The 27,604-nt window shown below is 28.5% G+C and overlaps 1 protein-coding gene and 1 long non-coding RNA gene across 2 annotated transcripts; both read right to left on the reverse strand.

Annotated features, from left to right (window-relative positions):
• Positions 1–2,950: 2,950 nt before the first annotated feature.
• On the reverse strand, positions 2,951–6,320 carry LOC133035707 (uncharacterized). Its single transcript, XR_009686837.1, has 3 exons — positions 5,561–6,320; positions 5,384–5,453; positions 2,951–4,491 (listed from the first exon to the last, which is right to left on the reverse strand). It is a non-coding gene; the product is annotated as an uncharacterized LOC133035707 (long non-coding RNA).
• A 17,791-nt stretch (positions 6,321–24,111) lies between these two features.
• On the reverse strand, positions 24,112–26,632 carry LOC115711415 (ABC transporter G family member 20). Its single transcript, XM_030639750.2, has one exon. The coding sequence runs from the start codon at positions 26,569–26,571 to the stop codon at positions 24,295–24,297; it is 2,277 nt and encodes a 758-aa protein (XP_030495610.1). The 5' UTR covers positions 26,572–26,632; the 3' UTR covers positions 24,112–24,294.
• Between the last annotated feature and the right edge of the window lie 972 nt (positions 26,633–27,604).

Raw genomic sequence — 27,604 nt, forward strand, 5'->3', positions numbered from 1 at the left:
TAGTCAGGGAGTTGCAAGTATACTCTATTACTTCCGCATTTAATGAGTTATTCCATAAAAAATAATTACCGTTTCACACATCGATCTATGTTCCCCTTAATTTGACACGTGTCCTCTACTGAATTGGTAGCCAAATTTTGAGTATAACAAAGTGAAATGATAATTTCTTTCGAGCTTGGCTCAATAGAGATAAATGGAAGAGCTCTTATTTTAGTAATTATATTAGTTTATAGAAATATCATTTATATTTGCATTACAAAATATAAATGTATTATAGTGTATTATTCATGTAGCATTGTAGTTACTTTACAAATCACATAAAAAAATCAAATCAAATTCCACATAATCTATCTATCTATATATATAATTGTGTTGTTAGGGTAGATGATGTGGCGTTCTCTTCTCTCAAACTTCTATTTTATCTAATTTATGGTTTTTTCAATTTTTTTATTTATTATTACTTTCTTCCTTCTTATGTTTTTCAATAATGCAAACATTATTACAAATAAACTGAAAACCTTTTTTTTTTAAAATATCAATTAATAATAATGTATGAGTTATCATCTATTATTATTAATAACAATTAATATGTGTGATAATTTATGTGTGGTTAGGGTAGATGATGTGGCGTTCTCTTCTCTCAAACTTCTATTTTATCTTATTTGTGATTTTTTTAATTTTTTTATTTATTATTACTTTTTTCCTACTTATTTTCTTTCAAAATAAACTGAAAACCGTTTCTTAAAAAAATATCAATTAATAATAATGTATGAGTTACCATATATTATTATTAATAACAATTAATATGTGTGATTAGGGTAGATGATGTGGCGTTTTATTCTTTCATCCTCTATATTACACCGAGATTGCTTGTGTGGGTGAGAGAAAGATTGGGGAATGGAGAGAATGTACATGTGTGATTCTTAATGACGTTATATAATCATATGAATGAGTAATGAAGTTTCAAGTATATTAAAATTTTCAGAAATATGCTCTTTTTATTTTTCTTTACCATGTGCAAATGTCAATAATATTCCCATAATTATTCAACAAAAATTATATCAAAAAACATTTAATTGATTTTTTTTTCATAAAATATATTCTAAAAAGATTATAGACAATAATACGCGAAGCGTGAGCTATATGAGTTTCTTCTCCTAATCTTTATTATCTTAATTTTTTAGGTTTATTTAATATTTTATTCTATTTTTCTTTAGCTTTCTATTTTATAATAATACTCAAAATGATGATTAATACGATCAAATACCTTCATTTACTTATATTTAAGTACATTATTGTAGTCTTTATTATTATTAAATGGAGTTTGTGCTGAAAACATTTTTTCATTCATTAATATACACATTCTATATATAGTATAGTTATTATTATATTAAACCATTTTTATAATGATACGTTTTGGAGTCATTAAGTTATTTTTAACAAAAATTATTTTATAAGTTAAACTCATTTGAAAAGTTTAATTTGTTGTAACGTTTTTAACTATTGTCTATAAATCTCAACAAACAATAATAGTATCACCACTAACCTATCTTTCTTTCCATCAAATTCTTTTTTTTTTCTCTCTATACCAAAGTTTTCTATGTACAAAAGAAAAAGAATTAAAATATTATTGCAAACCATATTTTTCTAAATGCTTGAGCTCCTTGAACTTCTCAAAACTTGATCCAATATACAACTTTTAAAAAGTAATTTTTTTATCAATTAGATATCTCAAAGATAATGATGTTTCTTTTTTCCATTTATAATTCTTCTATTTTTTATAGGGCTATTAATTTATGCAATCCTTCGACACTAAAAGAAATTTTGATATATGTGTATGCAATTTCTTTTTGCTAGATGAAGATTGATCTTCGAGTAAAAAAGCGAAAGTGAGTTTCACTGCAAGATCCACCCGTCAAGCATAGACAAAAATTGGCCTTAGTGATCCAACAGTGTCAGTGAAATGGCATAAGATTTAGGACTTGGGCCAAGTCCATATGTCTATATATTTTTGTCGTTAATTAAGGTGGCGTTTGGTAACACTTTTTTAATCAGTTTTTTGTTTTTAAAAGTAGAAAAGTGAAAATATTTTTTAAAAACATGTTCTATAAAACTGTTTTTACTTTTCAATTTTATAATTAGAAATCAACATTTTAAAAACAAAAAAAATCACTTTCAATATTTTTTTAAACAGTTTTTTTTTTCTTAATCAATCTTTTAGATTACGACCAGACCCGGACCCAAATCCTCTCCCTACGGCCCTGGCGCTAAACCCGGCTTTCGACTTGAACCCGAATCCGACCCCGGACCTAGACCCGACTTAAATAAAATCAAAAAATAAAAATAAAAATGAACTTTACAGAACACACTTTTGTTTTCTGTTTTTAAAATTGAAAAACAAAAGTGATTATAGAACGCATTTTTATTTTTAAAAAATAATTTTTTTAAAAACAAAAATTTTACTTTCATTTTGTGATTAAAAAATTAAAAAACAAAAGTGTTACCAAACGACACCTAAGAATTTTATATAGGTATTCTTCATGAAATGAAAAAATATATTGATATTGATTTATTAATTTTATTTTAATATTTTTATTAATTATTTATTATTTTTCTTTATAATGGATGAGTGATATTCAAACTTTAGATATTTTTATTTTTCTAGATATTTGTTGTAATAATACTTAATTATTATATATTTTCTAATTGATTCAAAATTTATATATAGATATATATATAGTTTGAATTTAAATTATTTATAACATTAATAAAATAATAATATAATGTATATTGTTAGCCAAGAACCAGTTCACAAATTATATTTTTGTGTTTATTAAATTCAAATATTTATATTTGTATTACAATTCAAATATTAATTGTGCACTATTACATTTAATTTATTAGGTTACTTCACGTATAGTAAAATAAGAAAATGGTATAAAAATCATTATCAAGTGAAAAAAAAAATTATTACTTTGAATACATGTAATAATATTTATAGGGCTTTCTTATTGTTTGGAAAGGAAAAAAACTATTTATCTTTTTTAATCAAGTGGAAAATAATTAAATACAATATTAATTATAAAATAAAATAAATTCATAATTTTTTTAAAAAAACTTATTATTTATTATAAATACCGCGCAAAGCGCAAATAATCTATAGTGTACACGTTCATATTAAAAAAAATATTGACTAAAATATTTTCATGTCTAAATACCAAAACGAATATAAAATTTATTGAAATACTAATTAAAGCAGTGTACTATAGTCTTACTTTATATTAATATAGTATAAGAATATATAATATCTCTAGATCCAATTATTAAGAAATAAAGTTGGTTCACAAATTTTTATATCTACTCTTTTTTTTTATGGATTCAGTAGTTATAATATACTATTAGTAAAAAATAAAATTAAATAATGTATAAATTTCTTTCTCAAATTAATATATATAAATATTTTACAAAAATATTAAAGCTAAATATATAAATTTATTATATAACAAAACCGCGCAAAGCGCGGTAATATTACCTAGTTAATCTATTAATTCAAAGACAAAGTTAGTTGTATTTCAAAGTTCAAAAACAGCACATACAAATCAATTACGCATGCTAAAAAAATACAAAGGAAGAAAAGAAAAAGTTACTTCAAATTAAACGTACATTTCCCACATTAATTTCTTTTAAAATGAAAATGAAGCTATAAATAATTTTTGTGTACTAGAAACTTATTACGACCTCTTGTTCTTGCTCCCTAAAAACAAAGTGAAGTAGAAAAGGATTCTAAAGAAAAAAACCCAAGCAATTGTGATCCACAAGCAGTTCCATTTACTAATATCAGTAATCCTATGCTGCTTGAGTATATCCGTTCTGGTGGTCACGCAAGTGGAGCCAGTAATATTCATTCCCAGAGTCTTACTCATGGTCTTCAAAAGCTCCCCTTTCATCAACGTCGGCACTGCACCGAGTAGAGACTGATCAGAAATCTGAATTCCTTTCACAAAATACTTAATTGGATCATCAAACTCGTTCTGTAAAACTGCTTCATAGGGGTACTTAACCAGCGAGATATAGTGGAACCACAACCAGTAACGTGGGATTCGATCACGACTAATGAAGAAGCCACTGAAGAGAAGAAAGTAAGCTAAAATGGCCACCACGACAGTGTATCCCAACATGACATGGGTTACTACTGTAACGCCCGAACTTTTTCATAAATTACTAATTTAGTTACAAGCGTTAAAATGCGGAAAAACTATAATGTCGCTTTTACTTATAAACATAAAATATTTCATATTTGAGCTCAGTTTGGACTTAAAAGACATAATAATTAATAAATAAAAATAACTGCGACATTAATTTAATAACACTAAATAAAATAAATGGAGCGTGCCCTAGACCACCCTCAGTTATATGGTCCTCAGCGAGTACACACACACAAGCCTCCAAGGTCTCACTTGCCACCAGCTCTCTAAGTTTTAGAACCTTAATCTGCACATGGTAAGTTTGATAAGGGTGAGCTACTAAACTCAGTAAGGAAATGCTTGTCACGTAGTCAAATAAAATAAAAGAAAAACATATAACTAAAACTCAGATGCACATATTTAGACACATAGCATTACATATAAGCTTAATCTTATCACTATTAACTATTCACTAGTTTCTAAGCTAAATCACATAATAATGGTTATGCCGGAGTTCGACTTTGGCAAATAAACTCGAACTATTAGACTAAATGGCGGAGGGCTGGGTTCAGTAAAATCGTACCCACTACTAGATGGCCCCCTATCTACCATATAGACCCAACAGTCAAGCATTTAACCATTATCTTCTCAGTCAAACCATGTCACATAATCTACAATAAATCTAATTTAAATAATGTTTAACTACTATACATTATTTAAATAGCATATCATAAATCCTATCATAATTAAGTCATAATCATATCATAACCATATCATAACTACATAATAATCATATCATAACTATATCATAATCATATCATAACTCTATCATAATCATATCATTGTTTAAATAATGCGAATCCATTGTACCGTCCATTATCCAAACAACATAACTAGTTTAAATAATGTGAATCTTATAAACACACTATTTACATACATACTTAAATAACATGAATCTTATAAACATATTATTTAAATATATACCTTTAGCAATGGCCATGCTCTAATACTGTAAACATACATAAATAACATGAATCTTATAAACATATTATTTAAATATACATTATACAGTACATTAAATAACAAACAATAAAGAGTCAGGCAGAAGACCTTAGTTAACTTCTCTTTTACTATTCCCACTCTTCCTATGAATGTTATTACATACAGAAAACTTAAGTTTTTCTACTTAATTTCCTTACCTCGAATGTGGAGTCCTAGCCTTGATTGCAAAGAGAGTGATTCTTGAGAAATAATTGTCTTACGAAAAACCTAAATTTCATACTTATTAATTAGGATTTATCATAATGGTATATATATATATATATATATGAAATTTTAAACCTTGAATCTACAAATGTAAAATTATAAGATGATACCTTAATTTCCAAAGAAAACTAGCAGAGCACTAAAATTTGAATGTGAAAATAGTGGTAATGGTGATGCCGATATGATGAAGGAAATATATAAATGTATGGAAGAATGATGGTGATGTTTAAGAGAGGTTGTTGATGTTTAAAGCTTCTAGTAATTATGATGGTGTGTAGGACTATTTGGCTCTTGGAGAAACAAGTGTTTGACTGTAAAAGATAGAATAAAATCACTTCAGTGTAGAGGAAAATGGAAGAAGAATATACCGGATAGCTATTTGACTATTTGAGTGAAATGAATAAGTGAGCAAAAGCTCTCTATTTATAGGCCTAGGTCTCTTACCCACTAACTCCAGCACTAACCGTGCTTCACATAACAAGTATTTAAATAAATAACTAAACCCCTCAATCCCACCTTATTACTCGGTCAAAAGAGTTGATACTATTCCATGAAAATGGGTTTTAGTTGAGCCGAACCTAAGTCCTCACACAATTCTATGGCTAAATCTTTAAACTTTTCCAATCATGTCCTCCACCTAGTATCCACGTGTAGAGTAAAACAAATAAATTTTTTATAAATTCCCTTCTCATCTCATTTACACATAGCTAGTGGGAATAGGTCTCATATATATATATATATGTAGTTCATGCATTACCAAAAAAAAATAGCACGCATGAAACTACTCTCTCTCCAATCTAATAAAATATTATTAATATAAGAATTATACCAAGTATTCTCCTAACTTCACTAACTATATCTAAATTAATTAAGTCCTATTTTTTTTTTTTTTTTATTTTTTCCTAGTGTTGCACGTTGACTTCAATAAACTCAAAATAATAAGATTCTTTTTAATGCTAAACTTATACTTATTTAATTACAACTTTATTTAACTAATCAATTATAGCCCAATAATAACATAGTAATACTAACATAACTTATTAGATTTATAAGAAGAAAAATATAAGGCCCAATAAATTAAAATTGTTACCACTTTAATAAAAGACATATGTAAACAATAATAATGTATTTTATGCAATCATTACTTCCACATCGAGATATTTAGACTATCATACCAAAATAATGCCTGAATATTTTTGGTTATTACAATCTACCCTCCTTACAGGAATTTCGTCCTCGAAATTTACTTATCTACATGTAGTTGGGGTATCATTTCTTCATGTTCTTTCCCAACTCTCACGTTGCTCTACTAGAATTTTCACTCTACAGGACCATATATAGGGGTTTACTCTTATACTTTAGTTCCCCTTTTTATCACGCATACCAGCGTGTTATATAACTCTTGTCCTATTGTAGTTTGAAATTCTCGTACTTAAACATGTGTGTGGGATAGGATACCTACCTTCGCCACATTAAAATGTGAAATTCTGTTACACATATCTGCTATAGCAGGTGGACCTAAATATCTCAGGCTTTACGTACCCTGCATAATATTTCTATTTAAAGTGAACTTTAAGAACATAAGGTCACCTCTTATCATTGTTACATCCTCATTTTTCTCCATCCGTTAGAGCGTCATGCATACTCTGTCGTACCTTGTCTACCATTCTTGAAACTTTTTACCCACTTATAGGTGGTACCTTACAAGCATTTACTCTAACTTACCAGGAAGTATACCATTTGTAACATCCTTGCTTCAAGCCTCTATTAGGTCCTTACACCCACGGAATGATGACTCTTATACACGAGTACGTCACTTTGGCTACTTCCTGGATGATACTTCTGCTAGTTTACATGACTTCCTCCAGTTCACTAAAGGTTCGTATCTGACCTAACACTTGAAAATATACTAAAACTCAGATCGAGGTCACCTTCTTTAGGAATACAAGGATCGTATCGTTTTCATTAGTTTTTAATGCTTCGCTCTTACGTGCTGGCATGTAGGACGTCAAATAACAAATCCAATTGCCACTTTCTGAATACTCATCCATCCTTTACCTAATCATTGTACTATTTTACAACTAACTGTGGATGCATCTAGTGTGGTGTAGGTGGTGCTTGCATCATTCTCTCGACCTTAAGTTTCCATTGCAGTACGTTTTCTCCTTGCCTTCGAGTAGCAACACTAACATAGATACTTTTCTGGTTACAAATTCTATCCATATCCTTTGTTTCATACTGTCCTTGAGGTTCGTCAATGTGTAGGCTACTACATATTAGGTCAAGGAAGCTTTCAGTCTCTCTTCGGTCTTTGTGCGCCGACAGCTCTTGAATACTATCACGCTTGTAGGATCAACCACAAGTTCTGTATAAAAAAAATAAGCATTTTTTTTTTGAAAGCCGGCTCTTTGAACCAATAGCTTTGATCTTCTAATCCTCCAGTTTAGTCGAGTCTTCTAAACTCAGTTTGGGGTCGTATTTAAGTATCCTTAACATCCTTCCACATGTTGGAGTACGGAAAACATCATCAACAACGAATTCCTCCACCTATTATTTTTTTTTTTTTTTTTTGAGCACTCACACCATCCCCCGGGCATTGAATAATTTTAAGACCAAATTTCTAGTCCCCCGGTGTTTGAGTACTACTTCAGATGTCACACTCATTGGTACTTCTTGCTCTTGGTGTCTAGTTTGAGTATTTCTTCCCGATTTAAGAATTAACATTGCTTTATTAAAAAGTAGATTCCTAAGTAGAGGCAAACCGTCTTCCTTGTTAATTTTGTAGGGAGTTATTTTGGTCATAAAAGAAGAATTTGATTGAAGGAAAATAAATTTTTATTTACTTAAAAGAGTACTAAATCTCTAGTTACATATCACTAGATTATAGGAACAAAAATATCTTCTTTGGATAAAATTTGACAAATTGAAAGAGACTATTATTCGTCCTCCACGCATGACTCGGCTTCAGATCCTTCAGGGTCTTCTTGTAGGTCCTCTTCTGGGTGTTCCTCGAAGTTTGTTTCCATTTCCACATCTGTTGAAATTGGTGCTGGCACATCCTCGGATTCAGAGTCTGACTCATCAATTTCTACTTCAAAATGATAGTCAGGTATGTCATCTTCTGGTTCATGGATGTTGGTTGTTGCGGGTAGATCTAAGTCCTTGCTCTTCGGTATTGGGGAATAATCTGGCTCATTGGGACCTTCTGGCATGTCCTCATCTTTGGATTCTTCATCTGAGGGAATCTCTATTATTTCTACTATTTTCTCTGCTTCTATTTGAGGTGGGCTTTTTAGTTCAAGTTCCAACATTTCTGCTGTCACTTCAAAATAGTCTGGCATTTCTGATTCTTCCAAATCTCGTTCAGTTGTTACGTTCACAGATTCTGTTATGTCCTCCACACTGTCGTCACTTAGCTTATATCGTATGTTCTTGACGCGTTCTTCTTCCATGTCGTTTGTTTCCACAATATAAGTCTTTTCGAAAATGAAGTTGTGGAAGTCAAGCGTCAGCTCACATATGAATGCTGCGTATCTAATTGCGTCGCCAAGATTTGAGACACGGTGCCAGACTTCATCGATATAGTAAAGAAGTTCGGGGACATGTGACAAAGCAGCCCTTAGCACTAGAAACTTTTCTCGTGATTTGATTAAGGCTCCCCTCACCTCTACTACTCTTTTAATTTCTTCATTAATTGCGATGACCTCTCGTAGAGCTCTAAGAATCTTATCCTCTTCGTGGCGGATATTTTCGATCTTAAGTGACAAAATATTTTTTATTTCTGCAAGTACTGTATCGTTTGACGCCTTAATTCTAAGAGACATATCTCCTATATCTGAAAAAAAAATTTCTTTAACTATTCAGTAAGACTTAATATAAGTAGATATATATTTATATAAATCTTTATAAATAAAATAAAACCTCTTTATTTATTTATAAATTCCAAAAGATAACAAGCTAAAGGAGTTACACTAAAACTCCTAACTAAAGTGGAGCCATACTAACACTCCTTATTACATAAAAAAAATAAACACATAGAATAAAAAGCAACTTGACTTTTCTACTCTTCTATGTCTGACCCTTCCTCTAACATATCTTCTGTCAAATCTACATAGTCGAGTTCTAGGTACACCAAGTTTGATGAAATTGGTAACTTTTGAAGGAATTCAGACCTAACAGCATTATTGGGTCGATGATATATTTCTTCTTTAGAGCCATCAGGGTGATAAATGGTGTCGGTAATTTGATATTGATCCACTAAGTTGATCATGAGTAGGTCATATCTTTCGGCCTCATCTACCCCGACATACCCTAGATGTTCCCAATTTGCTCTTAGACTATGTTGGACTTGTGGCATGTTGAGAGCGTGCATCAAGGCTATGTACTTCTCATGTGACTTCAATAAACAATTCCAACGATCTATTATCTTATCCATACCCTCATGTATTTTGTTAATTCTATGAAAGACCTTGTTTTCTTCCAGCATGGGTGGGGTCTTAGGAACTCTCTTTAAGGCCTTAATATGCCCAACAATGTGCTCTACTTGCTCTGGTCTCATGATGTTGGTGCTTAGTTGGTTCTAGGGCTCTGAAAATAAAATAAAAAGAACTTCTGGAATTACTAAAATGCACATAAAATACAATCATGCAACAATGATACTTACTTGGTAGCCAGTGGAACCTTTTTAGCCGATATGTGTAACTCGTGAGAACGTTCGGGACCAATATAACTGTGGCTCTGATACCAAACTGTAACGCCCGAACTTTTTCATAAATTACTAATTTAGTTACAAGCGTTAAAATGCGGAAAAACTATAATGTCGCTTTTACTTATAAACATAAAATATTTCATATTTGAGCTCAGTTTGGACTTAAAAGACATAATAATTAATAAATAAAAATAACTGCGACATTAATTTAATAACACTAAATAAAATAAATGGAGCGTGCCCTAGACCACCCTCAGTTATATGGTCCTCAGCGAGTACACACACACAAGCCTCCAAGGTCTCACTTGCCACCAGCTCTCTAAGTTTTAGAACCTTAATCTGCACATGGTAAGTTTGATAAGGGTGAGCTACTAAACTCAGTAAGGAAATGCTTGTCACGTAGTCAAATAAAATAAAAGAAAAACATATAACTAAAACTCAGATGCACATATTTAGACACATAGCATTACATATAAGCTTAATCTTATCACTATTAACTATTCACTAGTTTCTAAGCTAAATCACATAATAATGGTTATGCCGGAGTTCGACTTTGGCAAATAAACTCGAACTATTAGACTAAATGGCGGAGGGCTGGGTTCAGTAAAATCGTACCCACTACTAGATGGCCCCCTATCTACCATATAGACCCAACAGTCAAGCATTTAACCATTATCTTCTCAGTCAAACCATGTCACATAATCTACAATAAATCTAATTTAAATAATGTTTAACTACTATACATTATTTAAATAGCATATCATAAATCCTATCATAATTAAGTCATAATCATATCATAACCATATCATAACTACATAATAATCATATCATAACTATATCATAATCATATCATAACTCTATCATAATCATATCATTGTTTAAATAATGCGAATCCATTGTACCGTCCATTATCCAAACAACATAACTAGTTTAAATAATGTGAATCTTATAAACACACTATTTACATACATACTTAAATAACATGAATCTTATAAACATATTATTTAAATATATACCTTTAGCAATGGCCATGCTCTAATACTGTAAACATACATAAATAACATGAATCTTATAAACATATTATTTAAATATACATTATACAGTACATTAAATAACAAACAATAAAGAGTCAGGCAGAAGACCTTAGTTAACTTCTCTTTTACTATTCCCACTCTTCCTATGAATGTTATTACATACAGAAAACTTAAGTTTTTCTACTTAATTTCCTTACCTCGAATGTGGAGTCCTAGCCTTGATTGCAAAGAGAGTGATTCTTGAGAAATAATTGTCTTACGAAAAACCTAAATTTCATACTTATTAATTAGGATTTATCATAATGGTATATATATATATATATGAAATTTTAAACCTTGAATCTACAAATGTAAAATTATAAGATGATACCTTAATTTCCAAAGAAAACTAGCAGAGCACTAAAATTTGAATGTGAAAATAGTGGTAATGGTGATGCCGATATGATGAAGGAAATATATAAATGTATGGAAGAATGATGGTGATGTTTAAGAGAGGTTGTTGATGTTTAAAGCTTCTAGTAATTATGATGGTGTGTAGGACTATTTGGCTCTTGGAGAAACAAGTGTTTGACTGTAAAAGATAGAATAAAATCACTTCAGTGTAGAGGAAAATGGAAGAAGAATATACCGGATAGCTATTTGACTATTTGAGTGAAATGAATAAGTGAGCAAAAGCTCTCTATTTATAGGCCTAGGTCTCTTACCCACTAACTCCAGCACTAACCGTGCTTCACATAACAAGTATTTAAATAAATAACTAAACCCCTCAATCCCACCTTATTACTCGGTCAAAAGAGTTGATACTATTCCATGAAAATGGGTTTTAGTTGAGCCGAACCTAAGTCCTCACACAATTCTATGGCTAAATCTTTAAACTTTTCCAATCATGTCCTCCACCTAGTATCCACGTGTAGAGTAAAACAAATAAATTTTTTATAAATTCCCTTCTCATCTCATTTACACATAGCTAGTGGGAATAGGTCTCATATATATATATATATGTAGTTCATGCATTACCAAAAAAAAATAGCACGCATGAAACTACTCTCTCTCCAATCTAATAAAATATTATTAATATAAGAATTATACCAAGTATTCTCCTAACTTCACTAACTATATCTAAATTAATTAAGTCCTATTTTTTTTTTATTTTTTTATTTTTTCCTAGTGTTGCACGTTGACTTCAATAAACTCAAAATAATAAGATTCTTTTTAATGCTAAACTTATACTTATTTAATTACAACTTTATTTAACTAATCAATTATAGCCCAATAATAACATAGTAATACTAACATAACTTATTAGATTTATAAGAAGAAAAATATAAGGCCCAATAAATTAAAATTGTTACCACTTTAATAAAAGACATATGTAAACAATAATAATGTATTTTATGCAATCATTACTTCCACATCGAGATATTTAGACTATCATACCAAAATAATGCCTGAATATTTTTGGTTATTACAACTACTCCGGACAATAATGTTACGAATGAGCTTCCGGCCCAGAAAGCGGCGAAGATTGTGAAGAAGAAGAAGAAGCCCGAGAGTCCTCCTGCGAGTCCAACTACCCAGAAAGTGGTGGCTGCAAATTAAAAAATACAAAAAATAAATCAAATTCAAATTTGTGTTTATTTATTTTGTTATTATAATCAATATTTACTGTAATACTAGTCTTTTTTTAGACATTATTTACAATATTACGTGTTTATAAAAAATAAAATAAATAATTTAATAAAATTGATTAAAAGTTAGAATAAGTTTTTACAAAAATAAACATACTAAATATTTTGTTATTATAAAATAAATATTTGTTATCTATTTCATTATGACTTATTATAAATTAAAAATGGTAAAATATAAAAGTAAAAATTATAAAGAGTAATATATATAAACTTCATAACTTTATTTAAATAATCTTTTAAATTTTTACTATTATTAAAAATTATGTTAAAAATATGTTTTAATGAAAAAATTAAATAATATAAAACTGAAATTGTAACACCATAAAATCTGAAAATTTTTAAATATTTTTTTATTATAATATAAATGTTTATGATCTATTTAATATGATTTATTATAATTTTTTTTATTTTATAATTTATTTATTATAAAAATAATTTATTTTTCTTTTTCAATAAATAAATATGTTTTAAAATAAAATTAAATAAATAATAAACAGTATAATTATACTAGAACATATTATTTTTTATTATAGTATAAACTAGGTAACGATACCGCGCCTCGCGCTGTTGTTTAAAAACTTTTTATTTATGTTGTAAAAATAAAATTTATATTATATATATTAAAAAAATTATTAGTTAATTAATATGTTAATGTACTTTAGAAAAATACTAAAAATTATAATCTTAATATGTTAAAATATTAAGTCACATTATTTAATTAAATTATTATTATTATTATCGTATGTTTCTTATATAAATTACACATATAATTATTTGTTAAAATATGTGAAAGATTAATATTATTTAAAAGAAATTACTTCTAACTAAATCAACCACAAAATAAATAATCTAAAAAATAAAAAATAAAGAGTCAGTTCATTATCTTTATAGCTTGCACTAATAAGGAGCATTAAAAAAGAGAAAACACAAAATTTAATAAGAGAACATTAGCGAATAAGCATATCTTTTTAGTATTATTATTATTATATTTTTTTAAGATGTCAAGTTTAGAATGTTACAAAATTAATGTAAACTATTCAAATATTTTGTTTATGTTTTTTTTACTATTAAAAAATTAATGTATTTTTTTATTCTAAAATAGATTCTAAAATAATTTATTAATTTTTTTAGAAAAAAAAAACTATAATAATAATAATAATTATGAATAGTAATATATAATAATAATAATGGTGAGTGTTATAAAAATAAAAGGACAACATGATAATAAATAAAGAGAGTTAATTACAATTTAACTCTTAAAATTTAATATTTAAATTAGTATAACTGTCAACACTAAATAATAATAATAATAATAATAATAATAATAATAATATTAATAATAACTAATGTAAGTTGTCTTTTCATTTTTTTTTTATGTTTTTGTAATATATATATAGATAAATATAGATCAATATTTATGCTAGTTAAAAATTTAAATAATTAATATTACCTAAGTAAAAATATAATTGATTATAAAGTTATAATAATATGATGTTGAAATTAAATTATAAGCCTTTTTCAGGATTTTTTATAAAAAAAAAAAAAAGAAATACTAAAATATAATCACTAAACAAATAAATTTAAAGAAAAAAAAATATAAGATATGTTACTTCATCACATTAATACCTAATCATTCTGTAGGCTTTTAATATAATGAATTTCTCAATAAATAAATATTGAGTAATAACTTTATTTTTTAAATTATAAAGTACATCACCACCTTTAAGAATTAACTAATAATATAGTTAAATATTCAATATAAAAAAAATAAAAAAATGTGTCGTTAAATAATAAATATGAAATTTTAAAAATATGTATTTATAATTTTTTTTAAAGGTAAATTCTATGTGCATCATTATCAAAAATAGTTATGAATAATGTTAATATATATAATGATATATTACATCATGCAATTCAACACAATTTTTTATAAGTGAATAAGGAATATTTTTTTTTAATAAAAATGAATAAAAATAAAAAAAAAATGGTGCTTACCTTTAATATCCAATCTAGATGATAAAAGATATCATCAAATTGATACAAAATAATAAAAGCTCTCTTCAATTTTTAATAGAAATATATATAAGTATAAAATTAGTTATATACATTATAATTGTGTCTGATTATTATATATTAAAACAAAAAAAAATATGATGCTTATTTCTAATGTCAAACCTAGATAAATAATAATAATAATAATAATAATAATAATAATAATAATAATAATAATAATAATAATAATAATAGTGAGTGTTATAAAAATGAAAGGACAACATTGATAATAAATAAAGACAGTTAATTACAATTTAACTCTTAAAATTTAATATTTATATTAGTATTTTTTTATTAATTAATAAAGAAAGATACACATTGAAAAAATATATATCTATCAAATTATTTATTAAGGATCAATGATATTTTTATAATTGTCAACACTAATAATAATAATAATAATAAACTGATGTAAGTTGCCTTTTTTTTTTTTATGTTATTGTAATATATAGATAAATATAGATCGATATTTATGTTAGTTAAAAAAATCAAATAATTAATATTACACAAGTAAAAATATAATTGATTATAAAGTTATAATAATATGATAATAAAATTAAATTATAAGCCTTTTTAGGATTTTCTAAAAAAAATAAAAAAAAAAACTAAAATATAATCACTAAACAAATAAATTTAAAGACGAAAAATATAAGACATGTTACTTCATCACATTAATACCTAATCAATCTCTAAGCTGTTAATATATTATATATGAATTTCTTAATAGATAAATATTGAGTAATAACTTTATTTTTTAAATTATAGAGTACATCATCACCTTTAAGAATTAACTAATAATATATATAGTTAAATATTCAATATAAAAAAAATACAAATGTGTCGTTAAATAATAAATATAATTTTAAAAGTATATATTTATAATTTTTTTAAATGGTAAATTCTATATGGATCATTATAAAAAAAAATAGTTAATATTGTTAATATATAATGATGCTTACCTCTAATATCCAATCTGGATAATAATAGATATCATCAAATTGATACAAAATAGTGAAAGCTCTCTTCAATTTTTAATAGAAACATATATATAGGTATAAAATTAGTTATATATATTATAATTGTATCTGATTAATGTATATTAAAAAAAAAAATATACGATGCTTATTTCTAATGTTAGATCTAGATGATAATAGATATCATCAAATTGATATAAAATAGTAGAAATTCTCTTCGATCTTTGCTAAAATATATATATATAGATATGAGATTAGTTATATATATTATAATTGTATCCAACTAATATATATATATATGTGTATATTACATAATGTATATAATAGTATATGGTCTATAATTTTCTCTATTGAGTGAAAAACATAATTTACAATAAAAATTTAAAGAAAAATAATATAAAAATATGATGCTTACCACCTATACCCAAAGCTATATGAATGAATATATTATCAAATATTGCATAACAATAGAATCTCTTTAATTTTGTAGAAGCATATATATAGGTATATATAATAGGTATGAGATTAGTTATTAAGTAAATATGTCATAATAATAATAATGATAATAATAATAATAGTGGGAGATAAAAAATGAAAAGTCACCATTGATAATAAATAATTATTAATTAAAAAAAAAATGAAAAGTCACCATTGATAATGATTAATATATTGTACCATACTATTTATAAAAATAAAAATAATACAACACTTAGTAAACTGTGAGAGAGACGCGGGCTTTACTTTTGGTGAATTAAGATTAGAAGACAAACTTCTTTAGATAAACCTCTTAGCAACTGACCACAATGAAGTTTGTATCATCAATTTATCTTGTTGAATATTAGTATGAGACATTCATCATTTGGATAAATAAATATAACTAAAAAGAGGATGAGATAGTTGGAGAAAAAATCAACATAGGTGAAACTCTATCTTGAATTTCTAAATACACAAATATTTGCCAAAATTAATTGAATGATTACTCATTTCAATGTACATATAGTATAACACCAACAAAAAATTAAAGATAATCATGAAGACTATAATCTTTTTTGCCGTATGGACATATGTATTGTAGAAAATTTTAGATATAAATAGTATGTGTAAATATTTAATAAACTTATGGCTTAGATATGTTTGATAGTAATGTGTGCATTAATTATATTTTTTATTTTTTTTAATCATAAAATGTACTTTAGTTATCTTTCAAATAAAAAAGTATATAAACTATTAATGTTCATATATGTAATAAAGAGACACTAAATTATTGCACCGTATTTAAAATATATATATTAAAATTAAATATTTCTTTTATTTTATTGTATGAGCTATTTTTGATTGAGTTATTTGAACTTATTATTTTCATAAAATAATAAGGGGCTCTTATGAGTTTCTTTAGTACTCCATTAGTACAACAATTACATAAGAGTAATTGGCTCTTATTTGTTATTAGTTTCTCTAATACTCATATTAGTACAACAATTGTTGTGGTAATTTCATTAGGGGTTAGCTTTTTGTTTTAAAAAAAAAAAAGAATTACTACTTCAAATGTTTACAATTAATATAAAGAGAAGTGAAAGGAAAAAAAATAACCGTATGTGCACTTATTAAATCATTATAACTTATAAGATAGACTATATATGCATTTCAGTTTGAAATAATATACATTATGCTACTATTATAAATTAGCTAGCGTTACATAGTTTGCACTACATGTTATAAATTATATTAGTGAAAAAAATGTAGAAAATAGTAATTAATTTAGAAAAACTACAAACTAAAGAAATTGCAACATTAGAAATATAGAGCGCCACTTCACATACCCTAATAAAAAAATTATATAGATATATAAATAGATTGATAGTTTTTATTTTTAAGTGCATATATATTAGTTCAATTATTTAAAATTATTAAGGTTAATATTTTATTATATTTTCTGTAATAGTACCTTTAATAAATTAATTTTTAACGTTTCAAATATATATATATATATAATACTTGATTTTTTAATTTTTTAATATAAGATATAAGTTTAACTGTTAATAAAATATATAAGGGTGTACGTAGTAATAAAAGATATGAGTTTGGAAAAAGAAAAGTGCTTCAAATTATATTTGTGTACATATTTTGAATGATGAAAATTATTGTTGTCATTATTAATTATTATTAATATTAATGAAGTATAATTGATTGTAAAATTATATATATAAATAAAATATAATGTTGTGATAAGTTACACAAGAGTTAGTAAAAATTTAAGTTTTTAAGAATTATTATCTATATTTATTTTGTAAAAATTTAAGAAAATAAAGAATAATTAAAGAATGCTACGGTTACAATTCAAGAGATATTAAATAAAAATTGAAAAAGTGTATAAAATAAATTAGAAATAAGAGAAAATAAATAATAATAGAGAACAAAAGAAGATTAGGATGCCACTTAAAATATTTTGTGCTTTCCTTTATATATAAATATACATAAAATTATTTAACTTTTTAATTGTTTACCTTTTCTTCTTTATAAAAGAACTGTATGTTTTATTTTCTTTTAATTTTTTTTATTTAATTTATATTTTTATATTTTAATAATTACTAATAATCACAATTATAACCTTCAATTAAAATGAATAGGCCAAGTAGTCAAGTGAGAGACTCAACCTTAATTTATATAATGCTAATCTTTTATGTACAAATAAATAAAAATATAGTATAGTGAACTAAATAAATTGATTATGACAAATACATTATCCCATCATAATTTTATGAGATATGATAAATTTGTCTCAAAAATAATAAAAATATAAACACATATATATACACATCAAAACACACAATTCATTTTATTATGGTTAAAGATTAATTAGAACAAATATCATGATAAAAAAATACATACTATAAAGTATATAGAGATCATCAAGAAAATACAGAACATAAACATAATACGATGTCCAAAAATATTCTAAGAAAATGAAAGCTTAACTGGAAAATAATTATATAGAGATTGGAAAAATGATAATTTTCACTCTTATACATGGCAGAGTGAAGGTTGTGAAGAAAAGTATAACGAAATGAAATTAAATCTAAATACATATGTATTATGATGATATTTTTAGTGAAGATCTTTCAAAGCAAAAGAAACATTACCCAATAGTTTTGTTGCAAAATATTTTCATTGGAGAAGAACTTATCAATTGCCATTGTCATCTGTAAATTTCATATCAAGAATTAGAAGAAATATAATAAAACTTTAAAAATAAATAATTATTGCCAAATAATATAAACATAGAACATCACGAATTAGAGAACAAAAAAAGAGCATAACATAAACTTAAAATTTATGAGTGGACACAAAATTAAATTGAATCTAAATACATATATATATATATATATGTATTATGATGATATTTTTAGTGAAGATCTTTCAAAGCAAAAGAAACATTACCCAATAGTTTTGTTGCAAAATATTTTCATTGGAGAAGAACATATCAATTGCCATTGTCATCTGTAAATTTAATATCAAGAATTAAAAGAAATATAATAAAACCTTAAAAATAAATAATTATTGCCAAATAATATGAACAAAGAACATCAAGAATTAGAGAACAACAAGAAAAAAAAGAGCATAACATAAACTTGAAACTTATGAGTGGACACAAAATTTTAACTTAAATTTAGGGACACTATATATAAACATAATAAGCTATGCAAAAACTACAAATAATTAATTTTTTAGTAGAAGAATATGAATAGTTTTGATAATTAATATTAGAATTTAATATAAACATAAATGATGATGAAAGTTATACAAGAATATGAATAGTTTTTTGTTACAAATTTTTGTTTTTATAAAAATAATAAGAAAAAAATGGAGAAAATAGAAAATATAGAAAAAACTTCATGTGTGATGCCACCTCAACCTCCTTAAAACCTTACTTTATATATATATATATATTGATATATAGATAGATATATAAATATAGCTATATGTATATATTTTTTTGCAATATAAATATGTATGCATATATTTTGAATTGTTAAAGATTAATTGTAAAGCCCGCTTAGTTAATTTGGAAATTAGCAGTTGTTTATGTTTAAATTATGAAATTATTTATAGCTATTTAAATAATTTATTACTGTTATTTATGGAATTCAGAAATGCATGATTATGTCATCAGTAGTTTTTATATTTCGCATTTCCGGTGTCCGGTATTTTGGAACTCGGCGTTTGGCTCAGTAGAAATCACAATTTAGTATGTTAGTAATTTGGGGACGGGTTTTAGACATTGGGAATGTCGGGAATGGCCGGGAATTTAGAATTTCCCAAAAATACCCCTTTAGTATGATTTATGTGATTTTATGGTGGAGGGGCAAAATGGTCTTTTTGCCCCAATGACTTTTTGTCTTTTAGTGACTTTTAAATGGAAATTAAATGTTAATTGTTTATTTTTAGTTGGCTGAAATAAGTTATGTAAATAGCTTTTCTTTCATTTTCAACACTTAACAAAAAAATAGAAATTTCAAAAAGGAAACTCTCTCTTTCTTTCCCTTCCATTTTCGGCCAAGCTTTGAGCAGCAAGGAGGAGGTTTTTCTCCTTTGATTTTGGCTGGTTATTCATCATCTCTTAGGTCCATTGCAAGCTAGGTTGGTTCTTGTCTTTCCCTCTTTAATTTCTTGAAAAAAATGTGTATAAAGTGATGATGCATGCATGTTTTTGTGGCTGTTATTATGGCTGTGTTTAGTTGTTATTTTCTGTGATTCAAAGCATGTTTAATTGATGTTAATTGAGTTGTTTGAAGCATGATTAGTTAGGTTGTTCAAGCTTTGGGTTTTATATGCAAATATGTGATTTTTGAGAGAAAATGTTATATTTTGTTTCTGTGAATTGTTGGATGTTCTTGTATGTTTTCAGAGGTGTTATTATGCTTAGTTGAGTAGAATTAAATAGGTTTGGATGCATGTTAGGTGGTTTTGCTCAAGCTTGAGTTTGGAACTCAAAGCTTGAGCTCCAATGGTGACTTTTGTGTATGTGCTTTCTGGGTGGTTTTGAGGCTTTGGATTTGTTCTAGGGATAGTTTAGAACAGGTCTGGAAGGTTTGGGACCAATTGGGGTTGAATTGGTCGAGTTATGAATTTTTGAAGTTGCTGCCTGCGAGGAACCGGAATTCCGGTTGAGCATCCGAGCCGGATGGGGGTCCCGACTTCCCGAACCGGAATTCCGGTTGGGCAACCGGTCTACCGGTTGGGGGATTTTTCAGAACCCTAGTTTTCCTCGTTTTTGGGTTTTTAGGGGTATTGCCATGCTTTTTATCGATAGGGAAACTTTTAGTTTCAAGTTTTAGTCCCCGGAAAGTGATTTAGCGTGTCACTTATAGCGTTGTGATTTTTATGGTTTAGGAGCCAGTAATCCGCCGCTCAGCTTCAGTTCCAAATCGGGTTGACCAAGACACCCGAAATCGGAATCCGGGTAAGATTAGTATAACAAGATGCATATGTAGATTACATGTTTAGCGTGCATGTAGGAAGCCCGCTAGATTACATTAGTTATGTATTTAGGCTTCGAACCCTCCCACCCTGTCACGTCGGTACAGCCGGAGTATGACCAAGAATGAGTATGACCGGCTCGACCGATCAGCCGACACTTGGTTGGTGGTTCGATGCTATTGACCTATCCCGTCGGTACAGGCTGGAGTATGACCAGCAGCCGGAGTATGACCGGTTCGACCGATCAGGAGGATACTTGTCAATAGTACCATCCCCTGAACGTTCAAAACTCAGTACCATGTTGGACATGGCAGTAGTAGCTCAGTACCATGTTGGACATGGCAGTAGCGGGACTCAGTATCGTGTTGGACACGGCAGTCAGTTTTATGTATGATATTATTATGCTTTTCTTACTGAGTCTGTCGACTCACAGTTTATGTTCATGTGTAGGTAAAGGCAAGGCTATAGCTGATGGACCGTGAGCGAGCTTATGAGATTGTACATGTCGGGGCGGTTAGGCCTGGAGCGTACGATCCTCGGGACAGCACGGCTGAGATTTTTGTAACTGTCGTTAGACGACTTTCATTTTGATGTAAAAGTTAAACAGTTAAAACGTTTGTAAATGATTTTATAAATCGGGATCCCGAGACTTTTATAATATGGTTTATAAGTTTAATTAAAAAGCAAAATTTTAATTAATCACGTTTTTCCATAAACCTCGTTGATTAGCAACGAGCTGCACAGTACGTTTAAAAATCACGTAATACGCCTAAGATAGTTAGGGTGTTACATTAATCAATTATATAGGTTTACAAAATTACTATACATATATGATATATCATATTTGTTGAGTGTAATAAAATATCTATATATCTTTATATATTAAAAGTGTGTATCTAACGGCATTTCTTGGTTTAACAGAATATACTTAAAAAATAAAAAAATATTCTGTTAAATTTAACGATTACGTTTGATCTCCCGTTAATAAATAAACCCAATAATTAAACCCAAAAAATTAAACAATCTTTTAAATATTAATAATCTTTTTTTAAATTAAAAAAAAAATCATCTCACCCCATCTTTCTCTAACAAACTTATCTTGGGAGAATATTAATAATTTTTTTTATTTATCTTTTTTTTTAAAAAAAAATATAGATAAAATGTCTAGAAAAGATAATATAAATGTGAGACTGTATATGAGTATTTATCTTATATGTTTGTGCTTATTTTTAGTTTTATTTTTAATTTTACCACCAAAAGGAGAAGGTTGAAAAATATTAGAATATGAAAATATTATTGGTGCTTATTAGTAATTTACAAAGAATGTGAAAGTCTATAAATATATAGTTGTGTAGCTATTATTAGATATGAAATGAGATAATAGAACTTTTTTCAATTAAAAGATTAATGTACATTTTACTATTAATAACATACATTATTATAACACAACTATATTTTACTTATTAAATATACTGACATATATTTTATTTTTATAAAACAAATTATTCAAATAATTATACTATTTTAATTATTAATTAAAATAAAAAACTAAAATATTAAATAAAACTAACACTACGTGGCTTGGCACGTAACAATCACCTAGTATATATATATATATATATATATATAGATGAGAATACTAATAGTGTAAAAGAATACTAATAGATTATAAAAAAATTAAGAATGGGGAGGTTACATTATTTTTTTCTTATTATTCAATAGAAAAAAATTAGAAAACATAACAAAATAGAGAAAATAGAGAAATGGAAGGAAAAAATACCACATTAATGTTCTTATGCTTTCCTTTATTTATATATATATAGATTACGGCTTAATAATGTAATGTTTAAGTAGAATTATTAAGGACCTTTTCAAGTGTGAACACTCATTTTGTTGAATTCTCTAAACTTGCTAAGGATTATAATGATGATGATAGAGTCATGTGTTCTATATTTGTCATAAGGGAATGGTGACCTATGCTTCCTAATCTATAATCCACACGCCTCCATTCTCCTCACGAAAACCTCAAAAATCCACACATGGTTTTGCCTTTGTATAGATGTAACTTTCCTAAACACATTTTTTAGAATATACTTTTTTTCTGTGTTGTTAGTATGTGTTAGGTACGGGTGTTGTATCTGCTCTAGACTAGTTAGTCTTAGAGGGTGTTGATCTAATGTGGACTCATTTCATGATAACCCAAAAGAATGGTAAATTAAACATAAAAATAAAAATGAACTTAAGGCATTTCAACAATAATAATAGGCCAGCGGCTTTGATGGGTATTGAATAGGTATTTTTCATGCGAAAGTGATTAGTGTTAGCTCAGTCAACTACAAACTGCAAAGCTAATTAGTGAGTTCGTAGTCAACTGAATTGGCATGGAGTAGATGAGTCATGACTCATCACATAAAGGCAGAGCAAAACTGTTGTGCCATGCATTTTCATATGCAGAGACAATTTTTTGGTTCTCTCTCTCTACTACAAATCCATACCCAATAAAGAACCTTACCCTTCTGGTAAATTTCACCCACTTTCCACTTTCCACTTTCCAATTTCTTTATTTAGTTTTGAGATTGGAAATTTTCATCAGAGACAAATGAAATGTAAAAACAACCAAGATGATGATTCCAATAGGAGAAGATAATATACTGATCGAATATGGTAAAATGAGTTGTTAAACAATGACTAAAAAATTAAAATGGAAATAGATAATAAATCGATTAATTCAAAGACAAAGTTAATTGTATTTCAAAGTTCAAAGACAGCACATGCAAATCAATTACGCATGCTAAACAAATACAAAGGAAGAAAAGAAAAAGTTACTTCAAATTAAACTTACATTTCCCACATAAATTTCTTTTAAAATGAAAATGAAACTATAAATAATTTTTGTACACTAGAAACTAATTACGACCTCTTGTTCTTGCTCCCTAACAACAAAGTAAAGTAGAAAAGGATTCTAAAGAAAAAACCCCAAGCAATTGTGATCCACAAGCAGTTCCATTTACTAATATCAGTGATCCCCTGCTGCTTGAGTATATCCGTTCCGGTGGTCACGCAAGTGGAGCCAGTAATATTCATTCCCAGAGTCTTACTCATGGTCTTCAAAAGCTCCCCTTTCGTCGACGCCGGCACTGCACCGAGTGGAGACTGATCAAAAATCTGAATTCCTTTCACAAAACACTTAATTGGATCATCAAACTCGTTCTGTAAAACTGCTTCATAGGGGTACTTAACGAGCGAGATATAGTGGAACCATAGCCAATAAGGTGGGATTCGATCACGACTAATGAAGAATCCACTGAAGAGAAGAAAGTAAGCTAAAATGGCCACCACAACGGTGTATCCCAACATGACATGGGTTACTACTCCGGACAAGAATGTTACGAATGAGCTTCCGGCCCAGAAAGCGGCGAAGATTGTGAAGAAGAAGAAGAAGAAGCCCGAGAGTCCTCCTGCGAGTCCAACTGCCCAGAAAGTGGTGGCTGCAAAGGTTAAGGAGAGAAACACAAGTGATGGGATTGAGATTAGTGAGTGAGCTAACACGTAGGAGGATCGGCGGTAGGCATTGTAAGCCGTTTCTCTCATGAAGATGTAACGTTCTTGGAGGAAAACAGGGATGGCTTCTGCGCAGGTGTAGAAGGTTGTGGACATGGCAAAGGCGAAGAAGCCTAGTCGTTCTTGGACTCCTTTAGGTGAGCTGTCAAGGTTCCAAAACATGGTTGCGAGTATAATACCGGTGACTAAAACGGCTCCGAGTCTTATCCCGAAAAGCTCTGGCATTCTTCTTGAATTTGTAACAGAACGGTTTGATATGACTACCATTTCCATCCAGAAAGGGTTGGCGAAAGTGGGGAATGAACCTGTTGTTGTTGTGTTGTTGGGATCTTTTGGGGCTCCCGAGACTAGCTTTCCTCTTGAGATGCTCGCGTTAATGGCGTCTTTGAGGGAAAGCTTTGGTCTATTTGTTGTTCTGTTGGGATTGTTTTCGTCGTTGGTTTTGGCTTGCCATGAGTTGTTGAACTCGACTAAACTCTTCGTTCCACCTGGGGTTTCTTCAAGCTCTCGGATTAAGTCTAGAGCGAACTCTGTTCTGTTCTCGTTTTCGGGTATTGGGTGACCGAATTCGGAGAAGAACAGAGGAAGGTTAGCAGGGGAGCCACTGTAGACGGTTTGGCCGTGGGAAAGGAAGATCAAACGGTCTAACAAGCTGAGAATTCTGTAACTAGGTTGGTGTATCGACATGACAACGATGCTACCACTTTGTGCTATCCTTTTCAACACTTTCACCACCATGAAGGCGCTTGTTGAGTCCAAACCCGAGGTGGGTTCATCAAGGAACAAGACAATGGGATCGTGGATTATGTCTATACCAATTGAAACTCGTCTCCTTTCTCCACCAGACACACCTCTATGGCCTTCATCACCAATAACAGTCTTGGCAGCATTTCGCAGGCCTAATTGGTCGATCAGAGCTTGAACTCTGGCTCGTTTTTTGGACTTGGAGAGTGAGCGAGGGAGCCTGAAATCGGCGGAGAACATGAGAGTTTCTTCAACTGTTAGCATTGGGAACAAGAGGTCATCTTGCATAACGTAAGCCGAAATCACCTTCAATAATCTTGACTCCAAAACCTCTCCGTTTAAACTCACTAACCCTTTTAAGCTCTCTTTTGAGATTCTATCAGCTAATGCATCTATTAGTGTTGATTTCCCTGACCCACTTGCGCCAAGAACGCCCATGATCTCGCCTTCTCTAGCTTCACCGGATATGCCATTCAACAAAATCTTAGTGTTGTTGTTATTTTTACATAAGGAGGTTTCTATATCACCACCAATATCGGAGGAGGAGTCGTTTTCGGCAGATGATTTTGTGAAGGGGAGAGCCAATTTTCGGCGGACTTTGACACTGTATGTGAGATTATGAAAGGAAAGGACGAAAGGATAGGACTGAGGTACCGAACTAAGGTCGAGAATCTGATGATTTGGGGTGTTGGTTTGAGACTCTTCAACTCGTTTTAGAAGCTCACCGAGAGATGGGTTTATTTTGGTGTGGGGTTTTGATTTTGGTTTTGGTTTTGGTTTGAAGTCTCTGAGCTCCATGTTGATTGGTGTCGTATGGTCGAAGAAAGGGAAGTGACTATTGTCGTTTGTGGTGGTGGGAGGAGGAGCTTCTAGACAAGCCATAAGGATTGTGGTGTGATGTGGTGTCGTTTCGGGCAAGAGCTTAGTTGAAAAGAAATATGTTTTTGAGTTAAGGCTTTATAGAAAGGAATGGGTGAGATTGAGTCATAAGGTTTGGTAATTCTAAGTATCCAACCCTTGCGTAATGCATGCATAGTAGGTAAGACTTGGGACAAGTCTTGTTTAATTACAGAATTCAAATCATAATAATGGGTGAGATTGAGTCATAAGGTTTGGTAATTCTAAGTATCCAACCCTTGGGTAATGCATGCATAGTAGGTAAGACTTGGGACAAGTCTTGTTTAATTACAGAATTCAAATCATAATAGTTTTGTCATAATGGGTATTAAATTAATCATAAATAATTTACAAGAGTGATTAAAAGTGATAATTTATCCATGTATAATTCACATGTGCACCACCATTATCGTCATCTATTTATGAGAGATGGTTGTATATATAGGAATGGCAAATAAATACTATGGTATGCTCTTAAATCTTAATTATAGTATTATTATTTTTCAACTCACTATTATTGTTAATGAACTATTGCACTACTATTACTAAAAATAGTTAGAGTGTCAAAATCAGAGAGAAAACATCATGGTTTCATCTAATGTTTTCTTCTAACCAAAACCTAAAGCGTTTTATTGGTTATTGAAGATCGGATGATGTGAGTGCCATATTACTTCCAAAGCACCTAAGCTGACAGCAATCCATGCTAATATTATTAAGGGCTTTTTTGGTAAATGTAGAACAAAAATAATATAATTATAAATATGTGCAAAAAAAGAAAAAAAAAACTATTTTCAAAACTTGCATTTTAAAAACATATTACATAAAACTATACATTTTACTCATTAAATAATATAAATATTAATAATTAAACTAATTACTATAAATAAATTAATATAATTAATGTTTATAATATCTTATGTTTACTATATTAATGTTTTAAAAATTATTAATACTAAAATATTTTTTTTTGATATTATAAATATGTTTATTAAAACTCAAAATAAACAATTTCGTAAAA

This window comes from Cannabis sativa, chromosome 3 (assembly GCF_029168945.1).
Source record: "Cannabis sativa cultivar Pink pepper isolate KNU-18-1 chromosome 3, ASM2916894v1, whole genome shotgun sequence".
Taxonomy (NCBI): domain Eukaryota; kingdom Viridiplantae; phylum Streptophyta; class Magnoliopsida; order Rosales; family Cannabaceae; genus Cannabis; species Cannabis sativa.

Excerpts from the sequence above, each read along its gene's own strand:
- LOC115711415 (XM_030639750.2), bottom strand. The coding sequence starts at position 26,571 with ATGGCTTGTCTAGAAGCTCCTCCTCCCACCACCACAAACGACAATAGT.